This window comes from Setaria italica, chromosome IX (assembly GCF_000263155.2).
Source record: "Setaria italica strain Yugu1 chromosome IX, Setaria_italica_v2.0, whole genome shotgun sequence".
NCBI lineage: Eukaryota > Viridiplantae > Streptophyta > Magnoliopsida > Poales > Poaceae > Setaria > Setaria italica.
Genome location: NC_028458.1, coordinates 178,511 through 194,708, shown reverse-complemented (window position 1 = coordinate 194,708; position 16,198 = coordinate 178,511). Strand labels below are relative to the sequence as shown.

Genomic DNA, 16,198 nt, shown 5'->3' with positions numbered 1-16,198 from the left:
GCCAGTAGCAGCATGAGCACATAATCATGTATCTTTATTTCACTGACGCCACGTCCAGACAATGCTCAAGTCTAATGTATGTGATTATGTATATGTGGTACTAGCCTGCCAGTCCACTTGTCACAGATCTCCATGCCAGTGCCAGCCAGCAATTCACAATGTTTCACATCCACATGGGTGCAATGCAAACATGCAATCCATTCCATTTGTTTGCCACTGCCTGACTGCCAGCAGCAGCCAACATGGAAAAGGAATCCTAAGATCCATTGTCATCAGATAACAAGGGTCAGTCAAAGTGCAGCAGATCCACTGTCTGAAATGATGTCTGATCAGGGGATGAGTTGCAAACAATCCCTGCCTAGCATTTGCATGGCCCACTTCCAGCTCCGAATGCAGTAATCCAATCGGATGGATACTCATCCAGGAGTATAATATACTATATAAAAAACAAAGAAGAAGAAGAAGCTAATTTAATCACCACCACCTGATCCATAACCTAATCAGAATGAAGTGCAGCATCAGTATGCACCAACACTTTCCTGGGAATGCACACTTGCATCAACAAAAAAATCATGACACTGAATCTCCTTTATACACAATTATGCTGCATTTTTTTTGTTGCTTCAGTTCTATACATGGTCATTCACTGGCTTTGGGGACGTGTCTAGCTGCTAAAATCCCTTTGTTTTTCTTTGGGGGTGGGGGGTGGGGGTGGGGGGGGGGGGGGGATCAAAAACAAATTATTGGCCTCTTCACGTTAGCAAATCAAAGTAAACGTCAAAGCCCTGTGCCGATACGCTCCTTTTGAGCTTGTCCAGTGCTTTGTTCTGCACCTGCCGGATCCTCTCCTTTGACAGCCCATACATGTCGCCGATCACATGAAGTGTCTTGGGCTCCCCGTCGTGGATCCCGAACCGGTGCTCGATGATCTCCTTCTCCCTGGGGCTCAGGATCGCCAGGAAGTTGCGGACCTGCTGCCTCATCATCAGCCTGTCCACGCTCAGCTCTGGGGGCTCAAAGTTTGGGTCCTCTGTGATCTCCTGCCGTGTTGTCCAGTCCATGTCAATCAACGATAACAATACTTAGCATTCTCGGCGTGATGATTCTCAGGTGAAAGAAATACCGAAAGAATGAAATGCAACGGTACCTGGTACGTGACACCGTCATCTGACCAAACCCGGTCTTGCATCGACCGTGGTTTTCTGGTCTTTGCTCTCAGCCTCGCCAGCTTCTCAATTGTGATGCCAGCACGCCTTGCCACGTTCTCATTTGTGGGCTGTTCCCCTTCCATTATGCACTCCAGCCTTGCTTTCCCAACTTTCCTCAAAAGCGCAAACACACTCTCCTGCAACGAATTATTCATACAGCCGCACAGCAAACAAAGTTTGCACCAACAGAAATCTGCAATCATACATACCGGCAATCGGATTAGCCTTGAGTTCTTGAATATGGACTTTTTAATTGATTGGCGTATCCACCAATATGCGTAGGTCGGGAATCTACACCCCTTGCTTGGATTGAATTTCTCAAAGGTCTTCATCAACCCACAGCATCCGTCCTGGCATTACAGGCAAGAAACAGTTTACAACAAGAAACATGATGCCGTTTTTGTTGTCTGTTGTTGTTTGTTTTATTCTTTCTTCTAATAAAAGTTGTGGCAAATCTCTTGCCATTCCTTTCAAAAAAATAATAATGATGCCATGGCCTCTAATCAGAGGAGTCCTAATAATAATGTAAAAGAGCCAAACCTGAACTAGGTCCTGAATGTCAAGACCATATCCCTCGTATTTCCTAGCTACATGTATCACAAGGCGGAAGTTGGAGCGAGCCATCTTCTCTCGGCATCGTCTTCCAATACGAATAGAAGACTGCAGCTCCCTGCAGCTCATTCCTACAGCTGCAGCCCACTCTGCAACTGTTGGCTCACGACCGCATTGAACTTCTAATTTGCGCTGAGCCTCCTCTAGTTTCATAAGATTCTGTACAGGTTACCATACTTTTGAATTAGTAACCTCAAAGTGCATCTGGGCATTAATCATCTTCTCTATTAATATATGCCGGGCAGAAAAGTGCATCCGGGCATTAAGGACGAAAAATAAGACATGCCTGTATTTGACTGAACATTTGCTTCTCCTCTTTTGCTGTCAAGAATTCTGTCGTCTCACGATCCCGTAAAAACAACTTAAAAGGCTCGTCTGGGTCAAGAACTCTGCCAAATTTCTTTGGCTTCTCTTTCTTCTTTGAGTTGACAACACTGCACAGAACGTCATTACTCAATGCTCTGGGAACCTTACGTTTCTTTGATCTCCTCTCAAGTAACCTTTTGGACCTAACGAACACTTGACCTTTGCTGAGCAGTTCCTCATATGAGTGGTCTGGGTCCACACTGGTTGTGAGCACAATGGTTAAGTGTTAGAATCAAAAGCATGTCATGCTTGTTGCATTCCTACACTGATCCTACCACTAGACTGTTTGAAGCACAAAGAAACAAACCAGTGAAAGTGTGGCACATCCAACTGGGTGGCTGAAGTGCCTGATTCTTCTTCTGGCGATGTCACCTTCTCTATTGAAGGTGTGACAAGATCCAAACTACCAACTGGCTCATAAGCTGACGCTGAAGAGCTCTGTGAAGTAGAATCACCCTCTTCACTGCAATAGATTTAGGTCAGAACTGCCATAAAAGGGATTCGCGTAGCATTGGTCATAATAAAAGAAGGGGTGGAAGGATTGATAACTACTCATGAAACTGCAAAATAAGTTTAAAGAGTAAATAGAAACCACCGTACGTGAATGCTGGCTGGTAAAGCACTCGGTTTGTTGCTTCTCTCAAATAGCTCTCGAAATCACTATCTTCCGTCTCCTGACCAATGAGCTTCTTCCCGTCGACATGCTGGTCCAGAGCCTGGGAGAACTCATCAGAAATGCGAAATTAACACTGAGCACTAAAACATAAAAGAAATCGATCCAAATTGGTGAAGACAATCCGCTTTTAGCTATCGTGAAATGAAGTGGTGACGATATGAAGTAGTAGAATACTGATGAAGCAAGGTGGCACGACACACCATGTCGAGCAGCAACTCAAGCAAAGCCTTTTCTCCCTTCATGGTTAAGGTATCCTTGGAACCATGAAGCTGGTCTTCTGCCACAAGCGAGGGTGAGTAGTGGCACGCGGTGGATGCTCTGCCGGTGTTGTCATGTATCATCGGAACTGCAGACCAAACCGGGTCAGCCAACAGGATTTCCATTGATGGCACTATCAGAAAGCAAAACAAAAGAATACACCAAGTACAGACCTGAGGTTCGTGACGGGGAAGGGGAGGAAGGTATAGAAGTATTGCTCCTGAAGTTTGGAGATGAGCTAGCAAAGAGAGGCGACGAGAGGAGGCTCCGGCTGGAATTCATGGAGGGAGGGGAGAAGGCTGGAGAGAGAGAGAGAGAGAGAGGACAGAGCAGGACCGAGAGAGGTTGTTTGGTTCCCTGCCCTTTGCTTCCTATCCGTTTTCAAGGTTTGACGCTGGGAGGGAGGGGAGGAGATCGTTGATCAGCAATTCAGCAGCGTTTTTACCAGCTGCTGCAGCTAGCTGGTGGCAGCTTGCGCGTTGCGGTTGAGAAGAAGATGTGTGCAGTGCAGCCCAGGTGAGGATAAGGCGCGCAAGGAGCACCATGAACTTGCTGCCAGGTGGGGGCCACCGGCTGCCACGCAATCATCCATCTATCCCCATATAATATCAACTATATGCCACGCCACCGACGAGATGATGACTGATGGACGATGATGCTACAACATGACAAAAGACAAGGGTCAGGACATGGATTACTCCATGTAAACTTTTTGCACCAACCACCATCGCAACGAAAATCCGCAGGAGAAGAGTAAAAACCAACCTCTCACCTCCTCGCCGGTGCTGAGGACGGGCGAGCCATCAGCCATGGAGGCAGAAGCCATGGCAATGGCTTGCAGCCCGGCGGCCGGCTCCGGTGGCAAGAAAGACGACGATGGCCGCCACCAGTAGCACTAGCACGACGACCTGCCGACGATTTGTGTATGTAACATGCATCTCATCGTCATCCTAGCCCGATTTGTTACTTGCAGCCATCCATGGCTCTCTTCTGCTTGCTTGCTGGTACTAGACCAGCATCCCCAACAATAACAGGAAGCATCTCACAAGGTGATCAAGTTGCTTTCAACATTTTTGCAACGACAGTGAACCAAACCGTAGCACATGAACCAAAGGGATCTCACTTGGATTAAAATTTATTCTTTGCCCACTTCGCCAGCTAAACAATTCAAGGTGACAAAAGAGTTTATCAGCTTCGGCGACAGATCGACACACACACTCCGGTTCTATCTTTGCTAAAATGATGCACGCCCATGCCCCTAGCCTAGCAAAGTTTTTTAGTAGCATTACATGCCGAATGAACCCTCAGGTGCCCCGGCAGCAGCAGGAGCCTTCTTCTTTGGCTTCTCCACAACAATAGCCTGAGTGGTCAGCACCATTCCAGCCACCGAAGCGGCATTCTGCAGAGCGCATCTCGTGACCTTGGCAGGATCGATCACACCAGCCTCTACCAGGTTCTCGTGCTTGTCAGCCATAGCGTTGTAGCCATACTCCCATTCGCTCTCCTTGATTTTATCTACAATCACTTCGCCTTCAACCCCAGCATTGTGCGCTATCAGTGCTGCAGGTGCCACAAGGGCCTGAAAAATCACAGGTGATTTGTATCAAAATCAACAAACATCAGAAAAAAGAAACCAAACTTCAGCTATCGGCCAAGTAGAACAATACCTTCTGGATGATATCAGCACCAAGGCGCTCTTCAGGATCATCCAACGTCTCCTTGATTGCCGGTACAAATGTTGATAGATGAACATAGGCTGCACCCCCTCCAGGTACAATACCTTCCTCTATGGCTGCAAAAGTTGCATTCTTCGCATCCTCTATACGGAGCTTGCGGTCCTCAAGCTCTGCCTCAGTCGAAGCTCCAACCTTTATCACAGCAACTCCACCAGAAAGCTTTGCAATTCTCTCCGCCAGCTTCTCAGAGTCATATGTCGAATCCGTCTGAGAAAGCTCTCTCTTCAGCTGCGCAATTCTGGCCTGGATATCATCTTTGCTTGCAGCATCTGCTATAATCGTCGTCGATGAGCTGGAGATTGTCACTTTCCGGGCTATGCCCAGCTGCTCCACTGTTGTATTCTCAACTAGTAAGCCAAGATCTTTGGATTGATATTCAGCACCTGAACAAAGACAGGAAAAGACAAAAAGGCAGCAACACATCAGCCAGCCATAGTATTGATCTTCCAGGGTCAAGTTAGAAATTATATGTATGTGGTATTTCGCTAGCTCCAATCAGTTCATTTTACAACCAAAAAGAATGCATTAGATATTTCATCTTTGGCCAGCTAGAGGGCAACGAATACATTGAACATTACCATATTCTGGTACAGAAGGAAGGTGCATATAAATTGAAGCAGGAAACATAAGGCAGGCCTCATCTCACGTCGACTAAACAAGCACAAATATATGAATGTAAACAATGTATCAAGGTAGTATGAGTAATCAACACATAGGGCTGGGATTTTGGTTAACAAAGACAAACACCATGTGAAAACCAACCAAGGTCCAAGTACACTTAGAAGAAAAGTAGTACGTTACCTGTAACAATAGCAATATCTTGAAGAAGTGCTTTGCGCCTCTCACCAAAACCAGGAGCTTTGATTGCAGCCACATTTAGGATTCCTCTAAGCTTGTTGACAACTAAAGTTGCCAATGCCTCACCACTTACATCCTCTGCAATTATAAGAAGTGGTGCTCTTAACTGTGTAGTTTGCTCCAACAAAGGAAGGATTTCCTTTATCGATGATATCTTCTGGTCAGTGACGAGAATTCGAGCATTTTCAAACTCCACAGTTGATTTCTCAGGGTTGGTGACAAACTGAGGGGAGATATATCCTCTGTCAAGCTGCACATATGGGAGAAGCGGGGAAGTAATTCAGAATCAAGAATGACAGCTGTACATATCACAAAACAGAGAATGGTATCAGCAGAGGAGCAATCATAGCCAGCCTTGATACCTCCATCCCTTCTTCAACTTCAACTGTGGTCTCGAAAGATGACGAAGACTCGATTGAGAGCACACCATCAGGACCAACCTTGTCAATAGCTTCGGCGATCATGGTCCCAACAAATTCATCATTTCCAGCTGATATAGCAGCAACAGCTGAAAAAAAAAAGAGCATCAATGTTATACGAAGCATGCCTTTTTGCAGAGATATCAGACCCATTACTAACAGAAGAGCCAAGACGTAACCTTTAATATCCCCGCCACCCTTCACGGGCCTGGACTTCTTCTCAAGTTCCTCCACCAGTTTTTGAACAGTCTTATCAATGCCCTTCTTAACAGACACCGGGTTTGCCCCAGAAGTAACGCTCAACATGCCCAATCTTATGATCTCCCTGGCGAGAACGGATGCAGTTGTGGTCCCATCACCAGCCGAGTCATTTGTCTTGCTAGCAACCTTTGATTTGGTAGATAAATGCATAAGAAGTATGTGGTGAACGAGTTACTCAAATGCAGGAAACAAACAAGATAAAGCAAAATGCATTTAGAGAGAATGATGCTTACTTCACGGATCAATGCGGCACCAGCATTCTCCATGGGATCAGCGAGCTCAATAGCACGAGCAATGGTAACTCCATCATTGACCACTTTTGGTGTTCCAAACTCATCCAAGACAACATTCCTTCCTGCAGACATAGAAGGGTACATAAAGAAAGTCAACATCAGCCAAGGATTTTTGGCGCACAACGACGCCGGTTATAGAAATAGAAACCTATATACACATATCCAAAAAAGCGAACATCCCGAGTCGCAGGTAAAGGGATAGTGTCACATCCGCGTGTCGCGGCTAAATCTGGTAGGGTTATTCCCATTTGTTACTATATGCTGGTAGTAGTATAGATTTATTTATAAAGAGGGCCTGTGTAAACATGGCTTAGTTGGCTGCAGGCAGCAACACGCGACACACAGTCGCCCAACTAGCATAGCAGAGCATGTGGTAAATCAGACATTTACCAAAGCATGAAACTAGAATTCAAGGCATGGGTCATAGGATAACTAGGCGACCTAAGAAGTAATCCATTCCGGTCCACGAATCAAAAAATCGGAGGTAAGGTAGATAGATGGAACGCAGAGAGAGGAGAAGGGAGAGACCTCTTGGGCCGAGGGTGACGCCGACTGCGGCGGCGAGCTTCTCGACGCCGGCCTGGAGGGAGGCTCTGGAGTTCTGGTCGAAGGCGATCTCCTTGGCGGAGGCGCGGACCACGGCCTGCGGGCGACGGCGGGCGGGCAGCCTGGCCGCCGAGGCCCTCCTGGTCCTGGAGGCCCTGTGGAGAGCGGATGAGCCGAGGAGGAGGGCGGAATCGGTGGTGGGGATGGTGGCCATGCCTGCCTGGGGTCTAGCTAGGGTTTTGCGGCGGCGGCAGCGAAAGGTGGGGGGTGGGTTGGGTTGGGTTGGGTTGGTAGCAGGCGGCGTTGGCGTAGAAAAGAAGGCGGGCGAGAGGCCGGTTTCTTTCTAGAACGTTCCAGCCCCTTTTCTTTGCAACAGGCCAGCACTGTTGTTTCTAGATTAATTAATTGACTAAAACTGTTTGCATTCGAAAAATACCAAATTACAAATTGGCATCATCGATTTATATCTTTATAGATATATGTAATTAGTACAATATAGATTTTTTCTCAATGACAATTGAGCAAATTTCTTCCTCCAATGCTCCATCGCAGCATTAATTCATGATTGGCACATATTTACTGTAGCTTTACACTCTCAAATCATGGACTAATTAGACTTAATAGATTCGTCTCGCAAATTGACCTTCATGTAGTTTTATAATTAGTTTAATCCTCCTATTTAGTCTGTGGACACGACGCTGGAGCTCAAGTCTCAATTTTCCTTTTCTTCTCCTAACATGACAGTCAGTGCTGGAGATCCAACCAAGTAACTACAGTCTGATCTAGTATCCACAAAGAACAGAAGAATGAATGAATAAATGTCTGTTGTGCTAATCAACCCTATGTCTGTACAGATACTGGTGGCAGTAGTATGTATGTATGTATCTACATGCCCTATCGGGAAACCACCCCATCGATCCATCGTCGTCAGTCAAGACCACAAAATCCGACGAGGGAAAACCAACGTATGATGGTTAGCTGCTCCATATAATCTTCTTCCTGGCAACTCTTCTATATATGCTGCTAGAAGGGCCACCAACTCCTCCTCTTCTTCTCCGTAATGGGCAACTCTGCACCAACAGGTGGCAATGGAATCAAAGGCCGCACCGAATAAATAAGCATGCATGACCCAAAATATCAAGTACCTTCTCCTTCCGGGTATATCGAATTGTAGTGCACCTCAGCCCAAAAACTCAAGCATATCACTGCACAATTCGTAGCACACAGCAGACTTTAGAATCCTAATAATAATGTACTATCATGTATCTTTGAATCGACGAGGAAACACTAGCTACCTCTTCTTGACTTCTCGACAACAGGAAGGATTTCAATGTAGCATGTATCTTTAAATGATGTCAGGATGAAAACCTTCACACCATACTGCAAATAGGCAACGCAGCACTTTTGAGTTTCAAACGATCCAAAAAAAGGTCTGGTAAAACATAAAAAAGAAAGAAAGGGCACACACACGCACTCATCTCAAAATAGATTTGTAGTCCGATTGAAAGAAAAAGAAAAGCAGCACTCCCAGTTTTTAACCATAGAAATGCAATGCAATTTCTAACAGTGTCCAACCGATCAGCTCGAAAACCTTAAGCTGAAACAGCATGCTAACAGAAGAAACCAAATCATAAAAGAACACTAGAGATTACATAAGACTGGAACGTTGGACATAAAGCCCAACCAAGCACAGAAGCAGGAGCTGTGGATCATCGTTTGTTTGGCAGGACCTATTGCCAATTTTGAATGCATCGAAAATATATGTTTTTTGGGATATCCTTCCGCTACAGCAACATTCATTAGCCACTCATAACATTGCTAAAATCAGGAGTTATTATATTGCTTATACAGGGTCGGCATTCACTAGTAGAACATCGAAAGTTCAAGATACATGAAGTTTACCGAGTCTGCAGCAGCCTGCAATGTAACGTGGTCACCCCACTCTCCACTCCTGGTTGCATTGTTTACGCATGACGAAATGAGGACATGTATTTAAAGTACAAACTAAACATCTTGTTATAAATAGAGAGCAGAGAAAATACCCACTTTGACATCTTTTTGAGATATTCCCTGTAATCCATAGGGACATATCCCGCATAAAACTCAGGATGCAATTCAAGCTGCCAAGAGAGTACAAGGGGCTCAGAGGGAATACATGGAAATCCCAACATTGAAGAATGACAGTTAACAAGTGAATGTGTAAGCATTTGCCCATGAAATGCATGTCAGGGGTGGCTGAAATGCAACTAAATTGCCCATGACAGTTAACAAGTCATTTTCACAATACCAACCTGCTTCAGCACTTGCTGGCGAACAAATCTGTGATGTTCAGGAGTGCGGTAAAATTGATCTGACAATGCTCGAAACTGCCATAGAGAACAGAGACCAGACCATACAAATAAATCAATAGTTCAATATCATGATATGCCATCATGCAAAAGGGGAAAGATGGATCATGTACACAAACCTGACAATTCCCATCTCCGTTAACCTTCAGCTCAACCAAGCCATACAGCACCAATCTTTTTTTTAAAAAAAGAAGATGATGAAATTGCATTTGAGTCAAACAGCAAACTATCATAGTACTGATGTAGCGTAGGTCATTTGTAATGAATAGGTTATTTATGAGGTAAACAGTTATGTCCACATACAGAGGCCAAAAAAATACAAGAGTGAATTTTAAAAAAAAAACAAGTTGTACTGGGAACATTTTTCAAGTTTGTCTGCTGGAGTATGGCTTATTTGCATGGTGATTACTGGCGACACATACACAAAAGTGTGGTTTACCTGTCAAGGAGTCTTTGATGATCTGAAACAGCTTCATCAACAGAAGGAATCTCTCCATTTGTCTTGGGGACATGCTGCGATAGGAAAAGGAACAAGCCGTTAAGAACGCTGATATTAGTAGATGTAACATTACGTACGAGGAAGTGAACTTACAGGAACAGGAACCATGTCATTCAATCTTTTGCCAACTTCACCATCAATGACAGAGAAGTCATCCATGAGGTCTATCAAGCAAGCCTCGCCATGTTGGACATTGTCATCCCCAGGGCTTGAGCATGAACTAAAAGGTTCCTCCCTGGTCTCCGCCTCTTGAGAAGCTGCAGATAGAAATAGCGAACAGTAAGACAGAAGACAGCTACATGTATTCTGATGCATCGATTTTGGGGACGACGAATGAGATGTGTACCTGATGCTACATGGATGGTGCGTGGGCGGAACCAGTGTTGCGTGAGAACAGCGGAATGGTTGTCGTCATGGGAGGATGACGCTCCGGATGCTTCTGCAAGGGCGACGTGGGACAGCTCCTCCTGCAGGGCCTGCGCGATGATCTCGTCGTTGTCAACGGCATCATCGCTGCAGTGAGGGACATGCTCAACCTTGATCTCAGCGGAGCTGGAGCTGGGATGCTGCGGAGTGTAGGCGGTATAAGGTGTAGTGGCGGTGGTTTGGGTGTGATGATGGGCAGAGCATCCATGTGCAGCGGGGAGGAGGAGGTGAAGGCCCCATCGGGTGATATCCGGGTCATGGTCGTAGAAAACCATGGTTCCTCCCTTGTTGGTGTTCTTCTTCTGGTGGAGATAACAAGGAATTGCGATTGTTTCCTACAGAACAGTAGAAATATGTAAATAAATAACAAATCCGAGATGAAAAACAGATAGAGTTTGAAACGGAAATCAATGGAACGGACGGGGATGGTGTTGGAATCGGAACAAGATGATTTACTTGCTTGTGGGATAAGCAAGGAAAGTACCGGATGTCGCCTTCAAACTGATCTGATGCGATGCGACGGGAAGGTGATGGGGGACCTGCCGACCTGACCTCCGCCGCCGCCTCCCTCAAGGAGCAGCCTTCAACTCGAATCAAAGCCAAATGCCGTGTAGAGGATTGCTATCGCTGATTCGCTATCATGCAGGAGGGAAGAGGAAGGGGAAGGGGAAGGGGAATAGCCTCGCGGCGGAATCGAATCGAATCGAATCCCCTTCCCTCACCTCAGATATCCACCCGTTGACACGTCGGCGTCTTCCACGGTGGCCGTCCAAGGGACTTTTTGACGGCCGGTCTGTCCAATCCAGGCGCGCCGGGTGGGTTGACGCCTTCCTTCTGGGTTCTAGGGGGTGGGGCGGTTGTGGCCGACTGGCCGGCGGCGACCGGACCCCGCCCCCAAGCCGACTTTCTTGAACCCCTCGCCCGCCGCGGCCGTCTCTTCTTTATTTCCTCGTCTTCAGGGGCCTGACCCTTCGGTAGGGCTCACAGCAATCGCGAAGGGGAAAAAAAACTGTTTTGCAAACGTTCAGAGAAAAAAAAAACTGATTCACAGGAGGGTCCGGAGCCGTACCAAATGGATGGACCCTCAATTACCAACACTCATGGCCACATGGATTGATTTTGTGACGAACAAAAACATAGGTGCTCATACAATACATATTTATCCATAGTATACAGCTGACCAATTAAGTACTACTCCCTCAGTTTCAAATTGTAAGTTATTTTAACTTTTTGATTTTTTTAATGTACTTAGATACAAATGATGCCTAGATACACTATGTATCTAAAAAGATCAAAACGACTTGAAACGAAGGGAGTACTGTAGTTTTAAAATAGAAATCAATGTAAAATGACCATTTATATTTGTGCTAAATAACATGGTAACAACTTCTCTTCTTTTAGAGGGCTTGATATTGCAAGCAATGATCCAGTGAGTACAAATAGTCAAATATACTACACACTATAAGCTTTTTCCCCAGATAAATGGAGCCCCATTTTTATTACTCCAAGTTATTAGAACAGCAAGCCGATGCTCTCTTTTATGAGTAAAGAACACTCCTGCAAGTAAATAGTTGAAAGAAAAATATCAAAATCACTGTTTTACCGATGAAAGGAGCGGTTTTTTATTGCGCTGAACAGCTACCAAACCAGAGAAAACCGTGCAAGGGTTCCAATACACGATCTGATTAGGGTGAATAATCTGCCACTGCTAGACTATGTCTGTATCTGTGATTTAGGCAAACAACTTCTTGTAGCAAACCGTGAACCACGGAGTTGAACGCTCTACATGAGCAGGAGGTTTAGCATTTACTGTGACAAAATGGAGTCAAAACATTCATCCATTCCCTACTTTTGTTTAGAAGAAGTGAACACCAAAACATTCTTCTAACTTCAGAGGGCATATCTAGGGCTAGAGCTGAGCATTGTGGGCCGGGCTGAAAAAAGAAGCCCGATTCATTTTGCAGTGCTTCATTGGCCTGCTGTTCCGTTTGTACCTAGTGTAGTAGCCTGCTTTGCTTTCTGTTCTGTTAAGGAAAAGGGAGAAGCTTTGTTAAGAGTTGGAAACTTGGTTAACCATCCCTCGAACTGTAGTTGAAAGACACGAGTTGAATAGGAGATAATGAAGGAATTCAATTTGTCCCTCCCTTTTTCACATCAATGTAGTGCTTCCAGGTATACACATAACTCAAGTACTATTTTTCTTTAAGTAATGAAGAAGTAGTTTTTCTTATGGATTGCCAACAAGCAGCTAGCTAAGGTCCTTAATTGGGTTGCACTCAAGATGGATATAGGAGTAGTATAATCCATCGGTCTCAAAATCATAAGTTGTATCGGTACATACATAGTATAGTATAGTCTGGGATGGAGCGAGGGAGTACATTAGACGCATCACCTGATTCATGTCCTGACGATTAATAGTTTGTCTAGATGGATAGGTGTGTGGTGCTAATTATTAATTTGCCTAGATTACAAGGCAAGACAAAAAGAAAGAGAGAGCAGGTAACCACTGCTGTGGTAGTGGTGGCGGTAGGCGGACCATACCTGACGGGTCACTTGATCCATTATATTGGGTCTGAAGCGAGCTTACCTGACGGTGCTTTGCTTTGGCAACCAACGACCTAACGTGCGTAACGGTTACTCGATGTAATCCTCCATCTCTCTCTCTCTCTCTCTGCGTGTGTGACGTGGCATGGACATGGAGCGAGCGACCAACCAAGGCACTAGCTCGATCACTTGTTGCACGCACCACGCGAAAGCTCAGTAATGGCGATCGACGTCGTCGTCGGTGGGTATATATATGATACGATATGATGGGCCGGCGGTTACCTTCCTTACCTGCTTAGTAGCTTGCTGCTGGTCCTCCGATCCTCTACCAGCAGCAGCAGCATCGCCGACAGCTCCCTCCCAACCTTTCCTATCCTACATACTCCTCCATCTTTCAGTCTCCATCAGCATCCTGCTCCTTCATATTCTCCGAGCTGATCGATCGGCGGCAGATTGCGTCGCTAGGGCCGGCGCCGATGGAGTACATGGTCGCCCGGGTGTCGCAGCACGCTGCTGCTTACAACGCTCAACCTCAAGAGTCTGTCGCCGTCGCCGTCGCCGACCACCGCCCTCCGCCTGTGGTGAACTCCATTTGCCTGCCTGCTTTATAATGGATCAATTAGCAGGTAGCATGGATAACATTTTGTTAATTTGCAGTCGCAGCGGACTCGGGGCAGCGCCATGACGCAGCACCGCCGGCGGCAGGCTCTGGAGCAGGAGGTCGCCGACCTGCAGAAGCAGCTCTCCGACGAGCAGACGGTGCACCAGATCCTGGAGCGTGCTCTGCAGCCCAGCTCGGCGCGGTCCGCCGTCCTGAGCATCCCGGCCTTCATCCCCGCCAAGGCCAAGGAGCTGCTCGCCGAGCTGCTGCTGGTGGAGGAAGAGATCGCCAGGCTCGAGGACCAGATCAAGACCATGAAGCAGGGAGGCAGAGGCGGCATGACCATGCCACCACCGGAACCGGACGCGCCGCCGCCGACAACCAACAGCAAATCCCCTCGTCCCTCCGCCGCCGGCAACAACAACCACCTCAACAAGTCCATGTTCTTCATCAGCCAGGCCATGGCGGCCATGGACAAGCATGTGGCCACCCCAATGGGCAGCAGCCCCAAGCAGAACAGCATCAACTTCGCCCTGCCGCCGCCGCCAACCAGAAGCAGGCATTCGCTTGACAAGCAGCAGCAGCCAGCAAAGACGACGATCCTCCACGAGCTGCCCATAAGCAGCAAGCAGAGCGTCAATCCCAACAAGCTGTCCGAGAGGATCGTCAAGTGCCTCATCTGCATCTTCATCAGGCTGCTCAGGTCATCACGGGTAGCCGACATGGACAAGTCCGGCAACCTCGCCACCAGCTTCAGCTTCAGGATCGACACCGGCCTCAACGTCGCCGCCGCCGCCGCCGCCAAGGACAAGGACAAGGACAGGGGGCAGCAGGACCACTACGGCATCTTTGCCATCCAGGACGCCATTGTCAGGGACATTGGCCCTTACAAGAATCTCGTCAGGTTCACCTCCAGCTCCTCCTTGGACCTCAGAGGATTCTCCAGCTCCCCCCTGCTCACCAAGCTCAGGGGGATGCTAGAGGCGCTGCAGCAGGTGGATCTACGGTTCCTCAACCACCAGCAGAAGCTGGCATTCTGGCTCAACGCCTACAACACCTGCATCATGCATGTACGTAATTTCCGAGGTTTTTTTACGGTACTCAATACTACTTTATACTACTGTTCGACTTGTATGGGCTAGCTGCTGCTACCTCGGTACCTCACCATCCATGTTATATCCATTTTAATTATTACTACTGTATAAATATTGTGTCGTTACAGGGCATCCTGCAGCATGGCTTGCCCTCAAACTCGGAAAAGTTGCTTGCACTCAAGAACAAGGCCACGATCAACGTGTCAGGCCAGAAGTTCAACGCCCTGGTGATCGAGAATTTCATCTTGAGGCAGCCGTCAAGTGTGAAAGAAGTGAGTCATCATCAGAGGCACCTGCAATGATGCAAACAGTACAGTAACATCTGACCTGATGAACAGGAATTCTGGAAATGCGATGTGGACGTGGAAGAGCAGCAGGTGAGGGAGCTCTATGGACTCAAGAGCTCAGAGCCTAACATTCTGTTTGCACTGTGCTGCGGCATCAGATCATCTCCAGCAGTAAGTGATTGTATACTAGCTAGTACGAATTAGCCATGCTGCAAATGCCTCCTGCAATTTTAATATAAAAATTGATGATGAGCAGCTCCGGATCTACAAAGCCGATCGCGTCGCCATGGATCTCGAGAAGGCGAAGCTGGAGTACCTGCAGGCATCGCTGGTGGTGACGTCGACGAGGCGGCTGCTGATCCCGAGCCTGATACACTCTAGCATGCATGACTTTGCAAAGGACATGGAGTCGCTGCTCCGGTGGATCTGCGAGCAGCTGCCGACGTCGTGGTCGCTGAGGAAATCCATGGTGGAGTGCCTGAGCCTGAGGGGGCACACCCACCATCTCATCAACATGGAGGAGGTGGTGGATGTCATTCCATTCGACTACGAATTTCAGTACCTGCTGCCCATGTGATGCGACAACAAGTATACACACATTTCAATTTTAATTTTTCTTGTTGTTGTTCTTGTGTGTGTTTTCCTTTAATTCTCGCCTTATTTGTTGCGCCGCGGAAGCGCGATAGATGTGTACTGACTAGTGGAGTATAAGTTAAGTGATGGATGATTGGTAAGGAATGAATGAATGAATGATTAAAAGGTTAAAAGGATGATGATTATTTGTGTAGCTCTCATGCCAACCTCAATGTACCTGTGTTTGGTTCCACGGATTAAAGTTTAGTCCATGTCACATCAAATGTTTAGATACTAATTAGAAGTATTAAATATAGACTAATTACAAAATTAATTGCACAGATGAAGACTAATTAGTCCATGATTTGACAATGTGATACTACAGTAAATGTGTGCTAATCATAGATTAATTAGGCTTAAAATGCTTTCAATGTCTACTTCAAAGCCGAAGGAGGAATGGAGAGAGGGAAGCCAGCAGATAAAGATGTGACTAGTCAACTAGGTGAGAAGTTGCCTAAGCTCATTTTCAAGAAGTCGTGGTCTGTGTTTGAGTGTGAAAAAGTTTGCATCCCTAAACCTGTACTGAGTAGGGT

General features: G+C 46.7%; 4 protein-coding genes and 1 long non-coding RNA gene across 5 annotated transcripts; 2 read left to right on the top strand and 3 right to left on the bottom strand.

Annotated features, from left to right (window-relative positions):
• Nucleotides 1–466: 466 nt before the first annotated feature.
• Nucleotides 467–3,597, bottom strand: LOC101752813 (RNA polymerase sigma factor sigF, chloroplastic). Its single transcript, XM_004980904.3, has 9 exons — nucleotides 3,294–3,597; nucleotides 3,063–3,208; nucleotides 2,787–2,902; nucleotides 2,494–2,649; nucleotides 2,107–2,386; nucleotides 1,749–1,979; nucleotides 1,418–1,558; nucleotides 1,148–1,345; nucleotides 467–1,040 (listed from the first exon to the last, which is right to left on the bottom strand). The coding sequence occupies exons 1-9, from the start codon at nucleotides 3,400–3,402 to the stop codon at nucleotides 753–755; spliced, it is 1,665 nt and encodes a 554-aa protein (XP_004980961.1). The 5' UTR covers nucleotides 3,403–3,597; the 3' UTR covers nucleotides 467–752.
• Nucleotides 3,598–3,784: 187 nt separating this feature from the next.
• Nucleotides 3,785–9,278, top strand: LOC111255794. The gene is made up of 2 exons (XR_002675755.1): nucleotides 3,785–4,043; nucleotides 9,085–9,278. It is a non-coding gene; the product is annotated as an uncharacterized LOC111255794 (long non-coding RNA).
• On the bottom strand, nucleotides 4,222–7,522 carry LOC101786301 (ruBisCO large subunit-binding protein subunit alpha). Its single transcript, XM_004980901.3, has 7 exons — nucleotides 7,216–7,522; nucleotides 6,628–6,749; nucleotides 6,313–6,520; nucleotides 6,077–6,222; nucleotides 5,658–5,964; nucleotides 4,788–5,239; nucleotides 4,222–4,699 (listed from the first exon to the last, which is right to left on the bottom strand). Exons 1-7 carry the CDS (start codon nucleotides 7,445–7,447, stop codon nucleotides 4,406–4,408), a joined length of 1,761 nt encoding a protein of 586 aa, XP_004980958.1. The 5' UTR covers nucleotides 7,448–7,522; the 3' UTR covers nucleotides 4,222–4,405.
• On the bottom strand, nucleotides 7,933–11,489 carry LOC101786692. Its single transcript, XM_004980902.2, has 11 exons — nucleotides 10,991–11,489; nucleotides 10,427–10,841; nucleotides 10,174–10,337; nucleotides 10,021–10,094; nucleotides 9,701–9,755; nucleotides 9,525–9,599; nucleotides 9,280–9,353; nucleotides 9,136–9,184; nucleotides 8,529–8,613; nucleotides 8,379–8,438; nucleotides 7,933–8,303 (listed from the first exon to the last, which is right to left on the bottom strand). Exons 2-11 carry the CDS (start codon nucleotides 10,779–10,781, stop codon nucleotides 8,257–8,259), a joined length of 1,038 nt encoding a protein of 345 aa, XP_004980959.1. The 5' UTR covers nucleotides 10,782–10,841; nucleotides 10,991–11,489; the 3' UTR covers nucleotides 7,933–8,256.
• Nucleotides 11,490–13,326: 1,837 nt separating this feature from the next.
• LOC101785890 lies at nucleotides 13,327–15,819 on the top strand. The gene is made up of 5 exons (XM_004980900.4): nucleotides 13,327–13,631; nucleotides 13,708–14,721; nucleotides 14,874–15,017; nucleotides 15,084–15,203; nucleotides 15,289–15,819. The coding sequence occupies exons 1-5, from the start codon at nucleotides 13,527–13,529 to the stop codon at nucleotides 15,607–15,609; spliced, it is 1,704 nt and encodes a 567-aa protein (XP_004980957.1). The 5' UTR covers nucleotides 13,327–13,526; the 3' UTR covers nucleotides 15,610–15,819.
• Nucleotides 15,820–16,198: the final 379 nt, after the last annotated feature.

Bases quoted from the DNA above. Each gene is read 5' to 3' on its own strand.
- LOC101786692 (XM_004980902.2), bottom strand. From the start codon at position 10,781: ATGGTTTTCTACGACCATGACCCGGATATCACCCGATGGGGCCTTCAC. The intron at 10,338-10,426 runs GTACACATCTCA...TTCTATCTGCAG, and splicing joins CACCATCCATGTAGCATCAG to CTTCTCAAGAGGCGGAGACC. The intron at 10,095-10,173 runs GTAAGTTCACTT...TTCCTATCGCAG, and splicing joins ATGACATGGTTCCTGTTCCT to CATGTCCCCAAGACAAATGG.
- LOC101786301 (XM_004980901.3), bottom strand. From the start codon at position 7,447: ATGGCCACCATCCCCACCACCGATTCCGCCCTCCTCCTCGGCTCATCC. The intron at 6,223-6,312 runs GTTACGTCTTGG...TTTTTTTTTCAG, and splicing joins GGGTGGCGGGGATATTAAAG to CTGTTGCTGCTATATCAGCT. The intron at 5,240-5,657 runs GTAACGTACTAC...GTCTTTGTTCAG, and splicing joins AGATATTGCTATTGTTACAG to GTGCTGAATATCAATCCAAA.
- LOC101785890 (XM_004980900.4), top strand. From the start codon at position 13,527: ATGGAGTACATGGTCGCCCGGGTGTCGCAGCACGCTGCTGCTTACAAC. The intron at 14,722-14,873 runs GTACGTAATTTC...GTGTCGTTACAG, and splicing joins ACAACACCTGCATCATGCAT to GGCATCCTGCAGCATGGCTT. The intron at 15,204-15,288 runs GTAAGTGATTGT...GATGATGAGCAG, and splicing joins GCATCAGATCATCTCCAGCA to CTCCGGATCTACAAAGCCGA.
- LOC101752813 (XM_004980904.3), bottom strand. From the start codon at position 3,402: ATGAATTCCAGCCGGAGCCTCCTCTCGTCGCCTCTCTTTGCTAGCTCA. The intron at 3,209-3,293 runs GTCTGTACTTGG...TTTGGTCTGCAG, and splicing joins TTCCCCGTCACGAACCTCAG to TTCCGATGATACATGACAAC. The intron at 1,559-1,748 runs GTTTGGCTCTTT...CTGTAATGCCAG, and splicing joins ACATTCAGGACCTAGTTCAG to GACGGATGCTGTGGGTTGAT.